At 43.9% G+C, this 15,697-nt stretch overlaps 1 protein-coding gene across 14 annotated transcripts in view; it reads right to left on the reverse strand.

The window, feature by feature from the left end:
- The window catches only part of PHF20L1 (PHD finger protein 20-like 1), a 73,436-nt gene continuing 61,217 nt past the window's right edge, over positions 3,479-15,697 (reverse strand). For 12 of the 14 annotated variants that reach the window (XM_021088880.1, XM_021088886.1, XM_021088885.1 and 9 more), the window contains 6 exons: positions 15,084-15,265; positions 14,026-14,125; positions 12,543-12,738; positions 8,894-9,260; positions 6,952-7,114; positions 3,479-5,555 (listed from right to left, as the gene is read on the reverse strand). In XM_021088880.1, the coding sequence (XP_020944539.1) occupies positions 5,413-5,555; positions 6,952-7,114; positions 8,894-9,260; positions 12,543-12,738; positions 14,026-14,125; positions 15,084-15,265 (1,151 nt within the window). In that variant the 3' untranslated portion in view covers positions 3,479-5,412. The remainder of the gene's footprint in view (positions 5,556-6,951; positions 7,115-8,893; positions 9,261-12,542; positions 12,739-14,025; positions 14,126-15,083; positions 15,266-15,697) is intronic. The other 2 variants (XM_021088884.1, XM_021088889.1) reach the window with 1 other exon arrangement.

Consider the following 15,697-nt stretch of genomic DNA (forward strand, 5'->3'; position numbering starts at 1 on the left):
TGCTATCGAAAATGGCATTTTAAAATTTCTAATTTCCAATAGCTCCCTGCTGATGTATGGAAATATTGGTTCTAGTAGCATTTTGGTAGCTCCCTCAGGCTTTTCCAGGCACACATGCCACACATGGCACATAGTTTTTTCCCTTCCAAGTGCTCTGCCTTTTATCATCGTACTCTCTTTATTACCCTGCACCCTATTGCACAAGCTGGGCCTCCAGATTCACGTTGGACAATAATGGTGATAGTGGATATTCTGGATTTGTTCCTTACTTTAGGGAGGAAAAAAGTATTCATTTACCATTATGAGGTCTAAGTTTCTTGATAGATGTCTTTTATATTTAGGCAAATTCCTGTCTACCTCTTTTCTGGAAGCTTTTAATCATGAATGGATGCTGAAATATCTAGAAAGCTTTATTAACAATTTCATCATTTTATTGATATTAAACCAATTTTGTATTCTTGTGGAATACATAACTTGGTCTTGACATTATCCTGATGAAATTATCATTGGATTTGCATTGGTAATATTTTGTTGAGGAATGTGTCTGTGTTCAAGAAGGGTATGTATTGGTCTGTAATTTTATTTCCTTGTGGCATTTCTTTTCTTTTTTGTTTCTGGTGTGAGGTTAAAGTTGGTCTCAAAAAATGTGTTCCTTTGTCCACTGTCAGTGTTTCTGTAAAATCAAGATGATTTCCTTAAATGTTGGATAGAATTCACACTTGGGCCTGGTGTTTTGAGGGAATGTTTGTTTTGTTTTTGCTTTTTAGGGCCACACTTGTGGCCTATGGAGGTTCCCAGGCTAGGGGTTGAATCGGAGCTGTAGCCGCAGGTCTACGCCGCAGTCACAGCAATGCCAGATCCGAGCTGCGTCTGTGACCTACACCACAGCTCACAGCAATGCCAGATCCTTAACCCACTGAGCGAGGCCAGGGATCGAACCCACAACCTCATGGTTCCTAGTTGGATTTGTTTCTGCTGCGTCACAACAGGAACTCCTTGAGGGAATATTTTTAATTACAAATTCAATTTACTAAACCTCTTGAGTCAGTTTTGCTAACTTATCTTTTGAGCAATTTTTCTGTTTCATGTAAGCTGTTAAATTTACTGGCATATGGTTTTTCGTTATATCCTTTTAAAATACTTGTGTTGTATATGTTGTAGTGTTCTCTTCCATTCTAATTTTTGATCCGTCTATCTAGGAGTTAACCAATTTTATCGTTCTGTTCAAAGAATCCGTTTTTTCATTCATATCGATGTTTCCTTCATCACTTAGGTACTTTATTTGCCTCATCTAACTCTCAAAACCAGGTTCTAAGCTAGTTATTATTCCCATTTTATAGATAAGAACACCAGAGCTCAGAGAGATCACTGCTAGTAAATTGCCAGAGTGAAAAAATCAGAGTAGAGAATTGCAAAGCTCACGCCTGTTCCACCGTAGAAAATACCGTATCCACTGATGTGGTTCCGCCATAGCTTGGTGCAATGCAGGATGCTCTAAGAGGCCGTCCATAATGTGCTGCTTCTTTTAGGAAGAGAAATGGAAGCGTGCAGGATTGTCTGGGTTTGTGGAAACACAACCAACAAAAGAGAATTTTCCAGAAGAGGAAAATGACACAAAGGCAAGAGATGGAAATAAACACTGTCTATCTGAACAGTCTGGCTGTGTTTAAATGAACTTGAGAACTGATTAGGTAAAGGATAAAAGATACAGATTACAAAGACTTGACTTGGTTTGAAATGGGGAGTCACTAATGATTTCAGAAAACAGAAATGACAAGAGCAGGTGAAACAGCTCTGCTAGGAAAAGGACACGAACTTGAATAGCATAGGGTTTGCATCTTGAACCTGCCACTTGATCCATGAGCAGTTTCTAAATGTCTCTAAACCTCAGCTTCCTCATCCTGAAAATGCTCCTGTTTTCTCTCTCCACAAAAGAACTGGTAAAATGTACGATACCTGGCACAGAGAATGCAGTGTTAGCCCCTAGCTTGACAGTGACCACTTCGATGAGTCAGAATGAAGACAAAATTAAAATTTCAGAAGTCCATAGCAATACTTCCATGATGTCATTTTATTTTAAAACAACAACAAAAAATGCTGTACTACTAGTGGGAAACCATCCATTTTAAGGAGCCAGCACATCCAGTGATGAAATGGAGAAGGGGGACAACTGCGTATTTCAAGCTGGGGCTCTTGGGAAGCTATTAGGACAGAGGGAGGGAAGCTGGCAGGAGACCCAGCTGACCGGAAGGGAAATGGGCCCTTCATTTTTTTTTTTTTTTTTTTTGGTCTTTTTTGCCATTTCTTGGGCCGCTCTCGCGGCATATGGAGGTTCCCAGGCTAGGGGTTGCATCAGAGCTGCAGCCACCGGCCTACACCAGAGCCACAGCAACTCAGGATCCGAGCCGCGTCTGCAGCCTACACCACAGCTCACGGCAACGCCGGATCGTTTAACCCACTGAGCAAGGGCAGGGACCGAACCCGCAACCTCATGGTTCCTAGTCGGATTCGTTAACCACTGCGCCACGATGGGAACTCCGGGGCCCTTCATTTTGATCACGAGGACCTAAGTCAGCGGGAATCAGATGAGTGCTGGGAAAAAGGATTTGACTCGAAATTATGAGAATCATCAATTTCCTCGAAGGAAAGCGTACATTACTTTTGAGTTTGAAAATAACAAGATGGTAGAACCACACACGAGTATGACGAAGTGCGAATGACACTTAGCAGGGGCACCGAGGAAGGACTCCTGCTCGCCAGGCTCATTCCATTCTGCCTGGGGAGCGATGCATCATCTTCCCAAGAAACACCCTCTCTACTTTACTGCCTACATTTATACGCATATGCTCGTATTTTTAAAGTAAGACTACGTGGAAAGAAAATCAACTCATCTGAAACCTCTCACAATGGACCTGCTTCTCAAAAACGAATTCACTCTCCTGAATAAGGAATGACTCAGCCTCCTAGTTCCTAAAAGGCTTCAACCAACTGTTGACACACCATATTAAATGGGTGTGTGCACACAAGCAATCTGATACAGATTTACTTTAAAATATATATAAATCATAACATTCAGACTTCCAATTCATATACTTCATAAAAGCAGAGCGAAAATTCAATATTCTAATTATTAATGGAACTTTTGGCTTGCTGGCTGCTAACAAACAAAGTGACCTAATTTTAAGATACTGCAAGAACAAATGCACACGGATCTAACTGTGGTCATCAGAGATTGAGAATATGAGTGTTACCGGGTACAAAGGGCCCTCTGTGTGTGTGACAAAAATCTAGGCAACAACTGCTCTTCAGAGCCTGTTAAGGATGCTAGCTGCTCCACTCTAGGAAAAAAGAGACAAACGCAATGTCTAGAATTTAACCATGATAGGGAAAAGATTAGAGCCATTACATGAAACACAAATGAAAGATAAAGTATCAATCCTGAAATACAGACATTAGTAAGTTGACTCCACGAATGAAATATAGGCACTATTTTTTTACTTTAATATGCAAATTTAATGACTACCTCATATCACCTCTATTAAAGCTTTTCATTTCCCAGTATGATCTTTGACAGAGTTCATATATCATCGGTAAATACACAGGGCTGTATTTTATGTCTGTGATCTTTGGCACATTTGTCAGGAGAATCTCAAAAGGCAATAAAAATTTCTAATAACTGTTCCGCACATTCTTTTAATCATCTTTACATCAAAATATAAGGCCGCAAAAAGGCAAGCTGAAATTTTAGGATATGTGGAATAGTTTTAATAAAGAGTTTTACATACAGTACCTTACATATAGAACAGTGTGTTTGCAAATTTAAATAATATCTGAATGTACAGTGGCATGTATTCTTATCAAAGATAAATTCAAGTTTACTGTCTATCAGTTCTAAAATGCATTTATACAGATTGCTAGAACTGATAAACAGAATGAGGCATAAAATATTCAAGTGTTATATGACATCAAAGAGCCTCCTCTTAACAGTCTTTTTTCCCCCTTTTAAAAAAGTTTCAAAACCTGTACATACATTTTTAATTTTTAAAAACTGTCTGTAAAAGGTAACATTTCATGTTAACCACCAATTCTTAGAGTCTATAGTAATAAAACTAGATATGTGTAGATATAAATATGTGTAGGTTATGTACATATGTACGGTGCGTGTCTGTTTCAAACAAGCATACACACTCTCGCATACCTGCGCGTGGAGCACTGGGGCGGCGCACAACCACAAGAGCACTGGCGGCCGGGGGGACCTGGGCTTGAGATCCAGCAAGAGCTAACACAGCAACTTAGTTGCCTTTGGTTTCAGAAATCTGTCCATTTGTGATCAAAGCTACAAGGTTTGAGTGCATATGTATTTTTTAAAAATAAAATTCATCTTCAGAAATGAAGCTTTTCCAGTATTCCACTACCAGCAGTTAAAAAAAATCCACAGCCACAAATTATTTTAATATTTTTGTCACTCCTCATCCCAGCTGAGGTTATTTACATTTTTTTTTCTTTTCTGAAGGCAAATACCAAGCATACCCAGGATCGAACTGTATGTTGGAACCTGAATATGGAAATTCGACCCTATATATCCTATATCTAGTGTATGTGACATAGATGCATTTCTGATGCACGGATGGGCTTGTGTAAGACTCCGGTGAGAGAATTCCCACGGCGTTTAAAATTCTCTTTCCAGCAGTATCATCAATCAGCATTTGGCACAGTGACCCTTCTGAGAGCCATTCTGTTTTTACAATGACCTTATAATGTCAGCAATAAATTCCAATCCATTCGTTGTTTGTTTTTAAAGATATTCATAATGAAGCAAGAATTCCACAACTGTTTTCCTCAGAAGCGAGACGTCTGCTGTCAGTTTTCTGATAAGGACATTTATCACCTAAGAAACAGCTCATGATCCTATAAAAGTTTTAATACTCTAAACCTCAGTGCAGCTGGATCAACTGCAGAGAAGCCAGTTCTCACAGAAATCTCAGAGAACTCTCCAGAATTTAAGTTTCCCCTACAATTTTGTTTTTGGCCAAATGCTGGTTTATAAACATAGATCTTTTTACTAAAAACTATATAAATACACCATATTTCTTTCTACAGGTATCTCGAGTTTTATGCGAGCAACTACTCAAAAATCCTGCCAATTTGATTCCCTTAGTATAGATTATATTCTACCTCCACTGATCCTTGGCATGTGACATATTAGCATCTGGATCCTGCTCATAAATTTCCTATCAACTTCCTTGATAAAGATGTTCATTTTCCGTTCCAAGGTGCCATCCTATTGATGTCACAAGTCAGGAAATGACCAAAGACCACTAAGCTTCTCATCTATCCACTTAGCAGCCATGTGGGAATAAAGATCAGCTGACTGAACAGAGCCACGCTCTCTGTGTCAGGTGTTCGCTGCTGTCATACAGAGCAGAGAGGTACTATCTGTTGTACTTTGCCCATGTCAATTAGGAGCTGTTTGATGTGGCGTTTCAGTTGGGGCAGCCTTGCGAGAGGATCCGGTGGCTCCAGCTCCCCTGTGAAATCAAGCCAGCTTTCCAGAACTGAAAGAGAGAAGAGAACATTCACATGGCAACGGCACAAACGGTCAGAAAACGGTATAATCAGAAGGCTGAAAAAGTGATGGAGAAAGAATCCACTTCCCTTTCTCTAGGAAGCCACTGTGCGCAAGTCACTTCTGAGCGGCTGAGCATCCTCCACACCTCACCCCACAGGAGTTCTGGCCCCTCTCGGCAACCTCTATCTGTCACTCCGTCCGTCCATCGGTATTTTAGGTAACTGCCCCCTTTACAGGCATCAACTTCGTTTTGAGTCTCCTTTTACTCTCTTCTCGAAAGGAAACAACGGCTCCCTGTGCCTGCTCGAGCTTACTATTAATCTAAGCGTAAATCGTCTCCATTTTAAATGAAACTGAGGTACTCAAACCATTTTTTTTAAGATCCATTAGTTCTTTTTAACAAAGGAGGTTGCAATTTCCTAGTGTCCTTTCAGCCCCACTTTTATCATTACTTTTCAAAAAAGGAAAGTGTAAGCACAAGTCCAGGCATAAAGCAATTAATTATATTCTACACTTTCTATTAATAATAATAGGGGACAGCATCAAGTTGCTTTTGTTTCTTTTTCAAAAATCTACTTAAAACTAACTAAACTAACTACACAGCTAGCTTATACCCAGACGGATGATGCTTCAGAAATGGGTTTCCATTTCCACTTTTCACAGGGAAAAATACTCGAACTTGGTGCTGGGTGAACGTAGCACATGCTACATTCAATTAAAAAAAGGAGGGGGAGATAATCTATGAGGTTAAAAAGATGTAGTCAAAAAGCATAAAAAAACCCACTAGGAATTGTTCATCTAAATTACTCTATTTTCCTCAGTTATAAAATGGGGATAATATTTTCCCTGGTCACTTACTCAGGGTCCTGTGTGACAGAATTAAAAATATAAACAGAAAAACATCTGAAATTGTGTATGCAAACTTAAGGTTTACCTACTTAACTTTGTAGAAGTTTTTCGTTGTTGTTGTTGTTAATTTCACTTACCAAATACTGACCAAAGTGAAAACAAAATATTTTCCCCCATATTTTGAATATGCTTAAAGTCCTTATGCTGATTTCCAAAGAAACACAGTTCAATGCAACTAATAAATACTTCATATGTGGTACATCCTGCGCCTGGCAGATGGGCAGTATTTAATAATATCCATCTTAACAAACAAACAAACAAAACCTAAATAATACCTACTCGTAGGGCTTCAAGAGCAGAAGACCCTAAATGCCAGATGTGTCAGATACAAAGTAAAGGGAGCAGCGGAGCTGCAGTGGCGTGAATAGCATCTGTACTTTTCATCCCCCAAAAGCTTTAAATAACCTCTTGGTGAGCAAAGAAACACACTTTACAGATGATAGTGACTGTACTTCAGTTCTCTCTTAAATTACCATCAACTTCTTTCTCTATCAGGTCCATCCTGCTGGTGACTTCATTCTGCACGTTCTCTATGTGTGTAAGGAGGTTGAGCTGCCACTGAAGATGTGAGTCTCCTGGGTCGTCAGAACCCTTTTTATCATTATAAACAAACACCGCACTCCTTTCAGCTGGATTCTTCTCCCAAGAAGCAATGGAAAAAAAAAAAAAAAACGAAAACAAAAACAAAACCAAAGACTTGGATGAAATGTAACATCATAAAGGGAAAGAAACGTTAAAATTTTCATTATTTACAACAATTGGTAAAATCCACTCTGACCCCTAGAATATTTTTAAAGGAAGTGCTAGCACATAATTAAATTCCATCTGATGGTTCTTAAAACCAGACCTGACCGTCGTGTCTCTTGACAATGCCTGGCATAGTGCTACACCTGGTAGCAGGCCTTCAGTAAAACCAGCTGAAGAAGTGAAGTGGCTGGAGTTCCCTCCAAGGTGCAGTGGTTAAGACTTCAACTGCAGCAGCTCGGGTCACTGCAGCGGCGGTGTGGGTCTGATCCCTGGCCCAGCTCAGTGGGTTAAAGGATTTGGCATTGCCACGCCTGTGACTCAACCCTTGTCCTGGGAACTTCCAAGTGCTGCATGTATGGCCTTATTAAAAAAGAAATGAAGTAGCTGATTAATTCTATAACTAGAAAGTCTAATTTAAACTGACACTTTCCTCAATTAATCTAAACTGTGTCACAAGAGCATAAAATTTCATGTCATAGAAGCTTTTCCAGCTCAGTTAATTACTTATTTATAGAACTTAGTTGATAAAAGATGCCGGAAAAATAATTAATTTTAAAGCAGTATTGCTAACTGAAAAATCAATACAAAAAAATAAATAAATAAAGGGCATGACATCTCTAAGTCAATCCTGGTGAACAGGAAATAAGTCTGTAGATGTTTAACGTAAACAGAGCTGTAAGAATTCAGCTTACTGCATAATGGGATTGAAATGTATATACAAATATGCTAAAATGTTAAAAACAACTGGAGTGCCACTTTTATCCAAAACACATACGAAAGGAACACAAATTATATTAATATAGACACAGGCCTTTGCACTTTCATGTTTTTACACAGGTATTTTCATTTGCCTTTTTTTTGTCATTTTTTGGGCTGCTCCCATGGCATATGGAGGTTCCCAGGCTAGGGGTCAAATTGGAGCTGTAGCCACCCGCCTACGCGAGAGCCACAGCAACGCGGGATCCGAGCCGCGTCTGCCACCTACACCACAGCTCATGACAACACCGGATCTTTAACCCACTGAGCAAGGCCAGGGATTGAATCCACAACCTCATGGTTCCTAGTCAGATTCGTTAACCACTGCGCCACAACGGGAACTCCACACATAGGTATTTTCATTTGGAAAAAAAAAACGTAGGTCATGGTTTTTAAAGGTATTTAAGAATACATTTTTTTTTTTTTTTTCTTCTTCTTTTTCTGGCCACACCTGTGGCATATGGAAGTTTCTGGGCTAGGGGTCGAATCAGAGTTACAGCTGCTGGCCTCCACCACAGCAAAGCCAGATCCAAGCCACATCTGCAACATACACAAAGCTTGCGGCAACGCCAGATCCTTAACCCGCTGAGCAAGGCCAGGGATCCAACCCGCAACCTCACAGATATCATGTCGGGTTCTGAACCCACTGAGCCACGACAGGAACTCCTAAGAGTACTTTTTAAATTGAAACTTTTGTTAGGGCAACAAATTGCTGTACTTCTGAGTTAGGGGATGATTAAACATTCACATGGCCAGCGTTTTCTTGTAGAGCGAGCAAAAGTGTCTTTACCCTAACAAGTTATAGGTGAACTTGGAAATCTAAGTAAAATGTAGAAATTCAGTATGTTTTATTTCATGCTATTTCCTTTGTTCTCTGAGATTTCGATGCAAAGACAAATAAACTAGTTATACCTTTCCGGGTATCCCGTCTTCTTTTACTGAGTAGTGCAAACGGGTTTTCTCTCTCACGGGGAATTCTTGTTCTTCTTCAAAACTACTGACATCATCCTCGTCTGAGCTCCCAGGGTCTGCGACAGATCTGCAGTCTTGACCAAAACTCTGTGGCTTCTGGTAGCTGTGCTCGCTCGTTATGTACGCCCCTTCCGTCTTTAGGGGCACGCGAGGGGGTTCTCTGTGGTTCTGCACATGACCCTTCCTGTCTTCCACATCAACGGTGTCTGGCACCATGACTTTTTTTTCTAACCCAGCAATTACGTGATCGTGATCTTTCCGCTTCCCAGAACAAGCCCAGAGGTGAAGGTCAGGATGATGTTTATTCCTTAAAATAAAGTTGGAGAAATGGCAGTTTGGGGGAAAAAAAAAAAAAAATCCCATGCTAAGGTTAATGCCTTACTAAGTTTCAGAGTGTACAGTCCTGCAGTTGAGCCTCGGGTGTCCTGCCTTTTGAACGTGAGTGATCCCCCCGAAGGCCGAGCGCGCCGCCCAGGGAGCTGGGGTAGGAGGAGGTCAGAGGGTGCGGGCCCTCTCGAAGCGCACCTGCCCCAGAACTGCATCCTGAATTCAAACTCTGTCTTACGGAAATGAAACTCAGGTGGGAAAGCAACAATGAATGTAATTCTGTGACAGTTCACATCTCCATCTGATATGTGCACTCCTCCGATTTTTCACTGAATGTTTATAAGCTGTACAACATGGGGAGTTCCCACTGTGGCTCGGTGGTAACGAAGCTGACCAGTATCCAGAGGGCTCAACCTCTGGCCTCGCTCAGTGGGTTAAGGATCCGGCGTTGCTGTGAGCTGTGGTGTAGGCTGCAGATGCGGCTCGAATCCTAGTTGTTGTGGCTGTGGTGTAGGCAGACAGCTGTGGCTGCAATTTGTCCCCTAGCCTGGGAACCTCCATATGCCACGGGTGTGGCCCAAAAAAACTACAACATGCAAAACTTTTATGTGAGCACACTTTAAAATTGTGAGTCAATCAAAAAGTGATACTAGATCATGACAATAGATTTGGACTATAAACGTATACAAAGTAGAGCCCTCCCTGCCCAGACAACCGTACATAAGGCAAGTATAATTTCCCACACTGTCTGTACGCATACAATTGTTTTTTAAATGGGTAAGTACACATGTTGTCTTTTCACACAAACAGAGCCTCACATGCCTTCCTGTCTTCCTGTGTCACACACACGGGCAGCCGGCCTTGTCAGTCCATCCCCCTTCCTCCCCCGTCACTCTCGTGGCTGAACAGCACTGGTGTGCCACCGTCCAGGCTAGCCAGCCAGTTCCCCACTGACAGACGTGTGTGTGTGTGTGTGTGTGTGTGTGTGTGTGTGTCGGGGGGGTACCTCTGCACACAAGTGGGAATGTATCAGATACATGTCTAGGTATGAAATTGCTAGATAATGTGCGCCTATTTTAATTCTGACAGGAACGGCCCGAGTGGCCTCCAAAGAGCGGCCTCATTACAGGCTCACTGACAGCCTAGGATCTATTCCCTTTACCGCCCCTGCCCCGCCCCTACCTCACTAAACCTGTGAGCATGACATGGCAGTAAATGCTGCAGTCAGTAAAATTCTCCACTAAGTAAAGGATGAATCCATTCATCAGAACTGATGTAAAAGGAGGATATTCTGGAGGCATAAACCTTTCAGAAGGCTCAATAATGTTTGTGAATTGATCATTTCCAAGTTAGCAGGAGTCACACTGGTTTTCTTTTCATCATACCCACGCTTTGTTTTTCAAACTATAAATTTTAACTTCTGGATGCCTAATAACTTAATATGCAGAAAATACTACAATTCCTCAACGGTAAAAGGCATAGCAGAAGGAAAGCTGGCTTTGAAGTTTCACCGTCCAGTGGGCTGAATCCCGTTGTGCCCTGGAGGAGGGGCTTGGACAAGTTATAAAAGCTCTGTCTTTGACCACCCATCTGTCAAACAAAGTCAGATCCCTATTGTAGGGATTAAATGAAATAACACATGAAAGCACCAATTTCAGGCATGCAGTAGACTTTCAAGAGCTAATGATAATAATTACTATTATTAGAAATATTGACATAAAGAGAGCCTACAGGCATGAGGCAAAATTTGTCCGCTTGAAATCCTTAGTGAAACGATGAATGTGGAGAAACAGAGATCGATACCAAGGGCAACTAGGGTGAAAAAGCACTTAGCCTAATCAACTGGTTCCTCCTTCGAGTTCTAGCCTTTGCACGACTTTTTTATGAAGAAATCCACATTCGGGTTTGTTTATGACGTACAACAGAAGCACATTTTATGCAACAGATAGTTACTAGGTACTTAGCCTACACTAAGCTCTAGGAATAAAATGATGACTAAGACACAAGCCCTATCCTCAAGGAACCCACGGCTTAGAAGGGGAGACGGACATCAACCAGGTGCCCCACAGGGCCCGAAGCGGGTACGTGCCAAGGATGAGCTCAGCTCTAGCTGGACAGGTTATCAGGGAAAGGCACCTGCTAGAAAGACCAGTGGGAGAAGGTTATCCTGGCTATGAGCAAAGGCCTGGAGCAAGGGGCAGGCAGGCTTCCTGCAGTGATTAGGGTGTGGTACAGCTAGAGCGTTTCGGGGAAGAGATGAGACGGGGAGACAAGGTAACAGAGAGAGAGAGAGCGTGCACATCGTGGAAGGTGCTCGAGGGCCTGGACTTTGTTCGCTGGGCACCAGGAAGACATGACGGTGTGTGAAGCTGAGAAGAGACAAGCTCATCTTTACATTTTACCAGCTCACATGGGCACCAGCATGAAGGCACAAGACTGGAGCCACCGGGAAACAGCACGATGTGGCGACGACTCACGTGAAAGGAACAGCGTGAGACGGTCTCGGTGAGGAGCGCGAGGGCAGGTGAGGGACCACAGGGACAGGACGACAGGGCACAAGGACCCTGGGCCCAGGCTGTGGTGGGAGGGCAGCGGGGGCGGGGGGAATTGGGGAAGGGGGGATGGGACACATTTCGGGCCCAGGCAAGTGAGTCAAAATGAAGACAGTCTTGTGAAGGACCAGTGAATCCCGCCCCCACCCCCGTTTTAAATAAAATACATACTTTTTAAAAAAGGAACGCTGGGCAGGTTATTAGGGAAAACTAAAAGCAAGGACTTAAGAACATTCTGACATGTTACTTAGGGAGGCACCACTGGGGGGAAACTGGGACGACTACAGCACATCTGGGGCACAGCTGGCAGGTGGATTACAAGACCCGTCAACTCCCTTCAAAGCCAATTTCAAAATACCTCTGACTCTACCTTATCTTGCCAGCATTCCTGGAGGAGGACCCTCCCCATGGGGTTCAGCAACTGTACTTCTGGGCCCGGGGTGAGCACACGGAGCAGTGGGACAGGGACTGACATTTGCTGAAACAGGAACTGCCATGTCTACCTTCGCCCACGCTTAGCTATCCAGGGACAATAAGCATGAAGCTGCTACTCATCCAAAAAGCCACCAGCCCTTCCCTTTTTAAGTTAGAATGTATTCCGCTATCTATTCAGTGCGCCGCACTGCTCATCTGAGGCTGCAGAAAGCCAAGCGAGCTCGTCTGAGTTGAAACGGACACTGACGCGCGCCCTCCCAGCCCCTCTCACTCACTTCAGGATTCCGATCTTCAGCTGAAGCCCGTGCAGAACTTCCGTCACACCATAGACATCGGCAAGCAGGTGGTGCGTGGAAACTATCTTTTTGGCATTGAGATGAGAGTAGTTGTCTTTCAAAAACGACAGCCCGCACATTCTCCCGTTATTCAGCCAGTCCTTATCGTAGCGGTATTTGGCACTCCATCTCTGACCTGCACATGAAGTTGACATGAAAGTGACAAAGATGTCCCGTCACCTGCCACCCGATTAACATCACTCGGTCAGCAAGGCGAGCCCAGGACAGAGAAGGAATTCCAATGACAAGCAAGACCGTGTTTTGAGGGGCTGGCCCTGCAAGAGTGCCCCCCACCTTCAGACTCCCGGCCCAGTGGGGATGACACACTCCACGAAGGATGCGGTCAGTGGCAGGTGGCGCCTGCAGAGGAACCCTGAGTGCACTGCTTCCCATTCCGTGTGAATCTGTCACCTGTTCTCTAAAAAGGCCAAAAGGGCTAGACAGAAACCAGATGGGGTACCTGTCTCTCTCCCTAACATCTTATTTTGAACTGGATGAAAAAGGGGTTTGAGTTAAGTGACTAGGGACCCCTGCCAAGTCCAAGAGCTCGCAGAACTCTGCATCCCACTACAATCAGCTGCTCCTCTGTCCGTGTCCCCATCGCGCTGCGAGAGAGTGGAGGGTGGCTAGAAACAGGTGTCTTCCCTCCACCAGGCTGGCAGATAGAAGGCGTTCTGTAAAACCTGCTGGGGGAACGACTGAACGAATGCTCCATTCATGTCGGTCTGACCAATTCTCCTGCTTCTTAATGTTAGTATTCTTATTTTTCGATAAACACGAGAACAAGGCGGTAGCCTTTTATTTGAGAATGTCTAGCTGAGTTCCCGCTCAGAGCTGGACGTGCGACGATACCAGAGCGGTGCTGCTCTGAGGGCCTCCAGCGTGGATGATGGCACCAAGGGGACGGGGAGCCCGAAGGCACAGGGTTTCCTCTCAGTGCTGCCCGCCCAGTACCGTCCTGGTGCACGAGACATGCAAGGCTCTGGGCCCCAGCTGCCTCATCAGTAAAATAAAGGGGTGGGACGTGACCATCCAGCATTAGGTGGCTATGCAGCACGGCCAGACATCTGCTCGAAACGCGCCTCAGGAGGAGCCCACGTTCAGACTACAGTTCAGTGCAAACAGCCACACAGAAACCTATTTTAGCAATCAATGCACAGGAGTACATCAGGGATCTAGTTCCTCTCCAGGAAAAAAGCCACAGCCCTGTCGTTCCAGTAAGAAAATAAATATGCTGGTGGATTTATGCCAATGCTTTTCCCTAAGTAATTAATACAGAAAATAAAACTGTTAACCGTGAAAAACGCTTTGAAATTTTAACACAGACGCAGTCTGAGAGACGCAGGAGTCACGGCGGTTCAGGCAGCTCCGCACCCTGCAGGAGACACTCAGACAGCGGGCGACGAGGGGGACCCAGGCTTACCGGGAGGGTCTCGGCAGACGTAGCAGATGTACTGCTCGGGGATGCTCTCCTCCAGCAGCCCCATGCACACGCCGTGCTGCCAGCACAGGCACTCTTCACACTGCCAGGGAACAACCACTGCGTTACTGCTAGGCACACACAGAGGCCTTCTCCGCAACCAGCCGGCTCAGTCCTGCGGCTGCCACCAGTTCAACTGGTAATCCACATAATGCAAGCAAGCGAAGACTTACAAAGAACTTTATTTTTGAAGTAGTCAATGATTTCAAGAACTTCCTCTTGTTGCACCCATTAAAATGTGCTTTCTTAAACAGGTTTAAGCATAAAAAAGTTTGCTATTTCCCGGATCTTTAAAACTCTTAAAAATAGGTGATTAAAGTGCAGATTTTTTTTTTTTTAAAAAAAGGCAAGTTTGAAGGAGTGCCTGTGGCCACAACCTCTTAAGAGGACCACCTGCGTGGTGAACCTACAAATTTGTTGTTCCATTGTTTGAGAAAACCATGAACAAGGGGGAAAAGATTAGTCTCCTTTTTCTTTCTATAACTAACGCCTCCGAATCTTCCAAATGTCCCTATACGATGTGGGTTATGCCCTCCTTTTCCCTGAAAGATCCTTTTTCTACAGGAGATGTTCTCTGTAATGGCAAGCCCTAAAACAAAGTTTTCCTTTAAGCTTTGACACTGCGGACATTTTTCTGTTTCAGCATCTGCCCTCTGAAGGATGACTGTATGACATACAGGATCAAGGAACCGGACACAGACTCGCAGGTGAAGGGTGGCTAGGAATGACCCTCCCATGTGGACGCGGAGCCACCTCAGTGGCTCCTGAAAAGAACGTCAGCGCCAAGGCCTCAAGATAAACACCCTGGAGAGTGAGCCTCCGATAAGAAAGCTGCCACTGCAGCCGAAGGAGAGAACTGCCGACAGCTACGACTGGGGCCTCAACACCACCGGCTAGAGCCTCCATCTTCAAAAGGACCGTTAGGAAAAAGAGAACCGACGCCCCCGCAAACGTGCTGGGCACCTGGAACCACGCATTCAGGCCGAAGGCGGGCAGGTCACCTGAATCATGAAGCCGTTCTCCTCGTCCATCTCACAGACGCAGCGCACAATTTCATTAAGAGCATCTTCTTCATCCTGAGACTCCTCGAAATTGGTTGAGTCAAAGTCCTGATTGTACTCATCCCCACTGAGGAGCAAACTCTCCGTCGAAGAATCGTCGAGGAACTCCATATCTGACAAGTCTACAACATACGTAAAAGCACACTCAGCATTTTATTTTCATTTTTACGTCATTTTCTAGAAAGAAAGGAGCTATGGGAAGTGATTATAAGCTATTACATATTCAGACTGGGAGAGCGGACAAATGGGAATAGAGTATCTGTCTCTGGACAAAGAAACAAATGATGTTTGGAGCTCGGGCAGCTATTACTGTCTAACATCTAATGTCAGCACCACGACAAGTGTCCCCTAGTCTAACAGAGGTTCGAGCTAAGGTTGGAAGGAATAATTTAAATTTGCAGTTTTCAAATGCTTTCACCAACACTGTCCCTTTGGATCCCCACGAGAACCCTGGGTTGTAAGGAGAAGAGGTTTTCATCATTTGCACCACACAGATACATAGCACTTCAGGGGCGAAGGCGCTTGCCTAACAGCAATACTGCGATTCTTAACAG

Source organism: Sus scrofa, chromosome 4 (genome assembly GCF_000003025.6).
Source record: "Sus scrofa isolate TJ Tabasco breed Duroc chromosome 4, Sscrofa11.1, whole genome shotgun sequence".
Lineage (NCBI taxonomy): Eukaryota > Metazoa > Chordata > Mammalia > Artiodactyla > Suidae > Sus > Sus scrofa.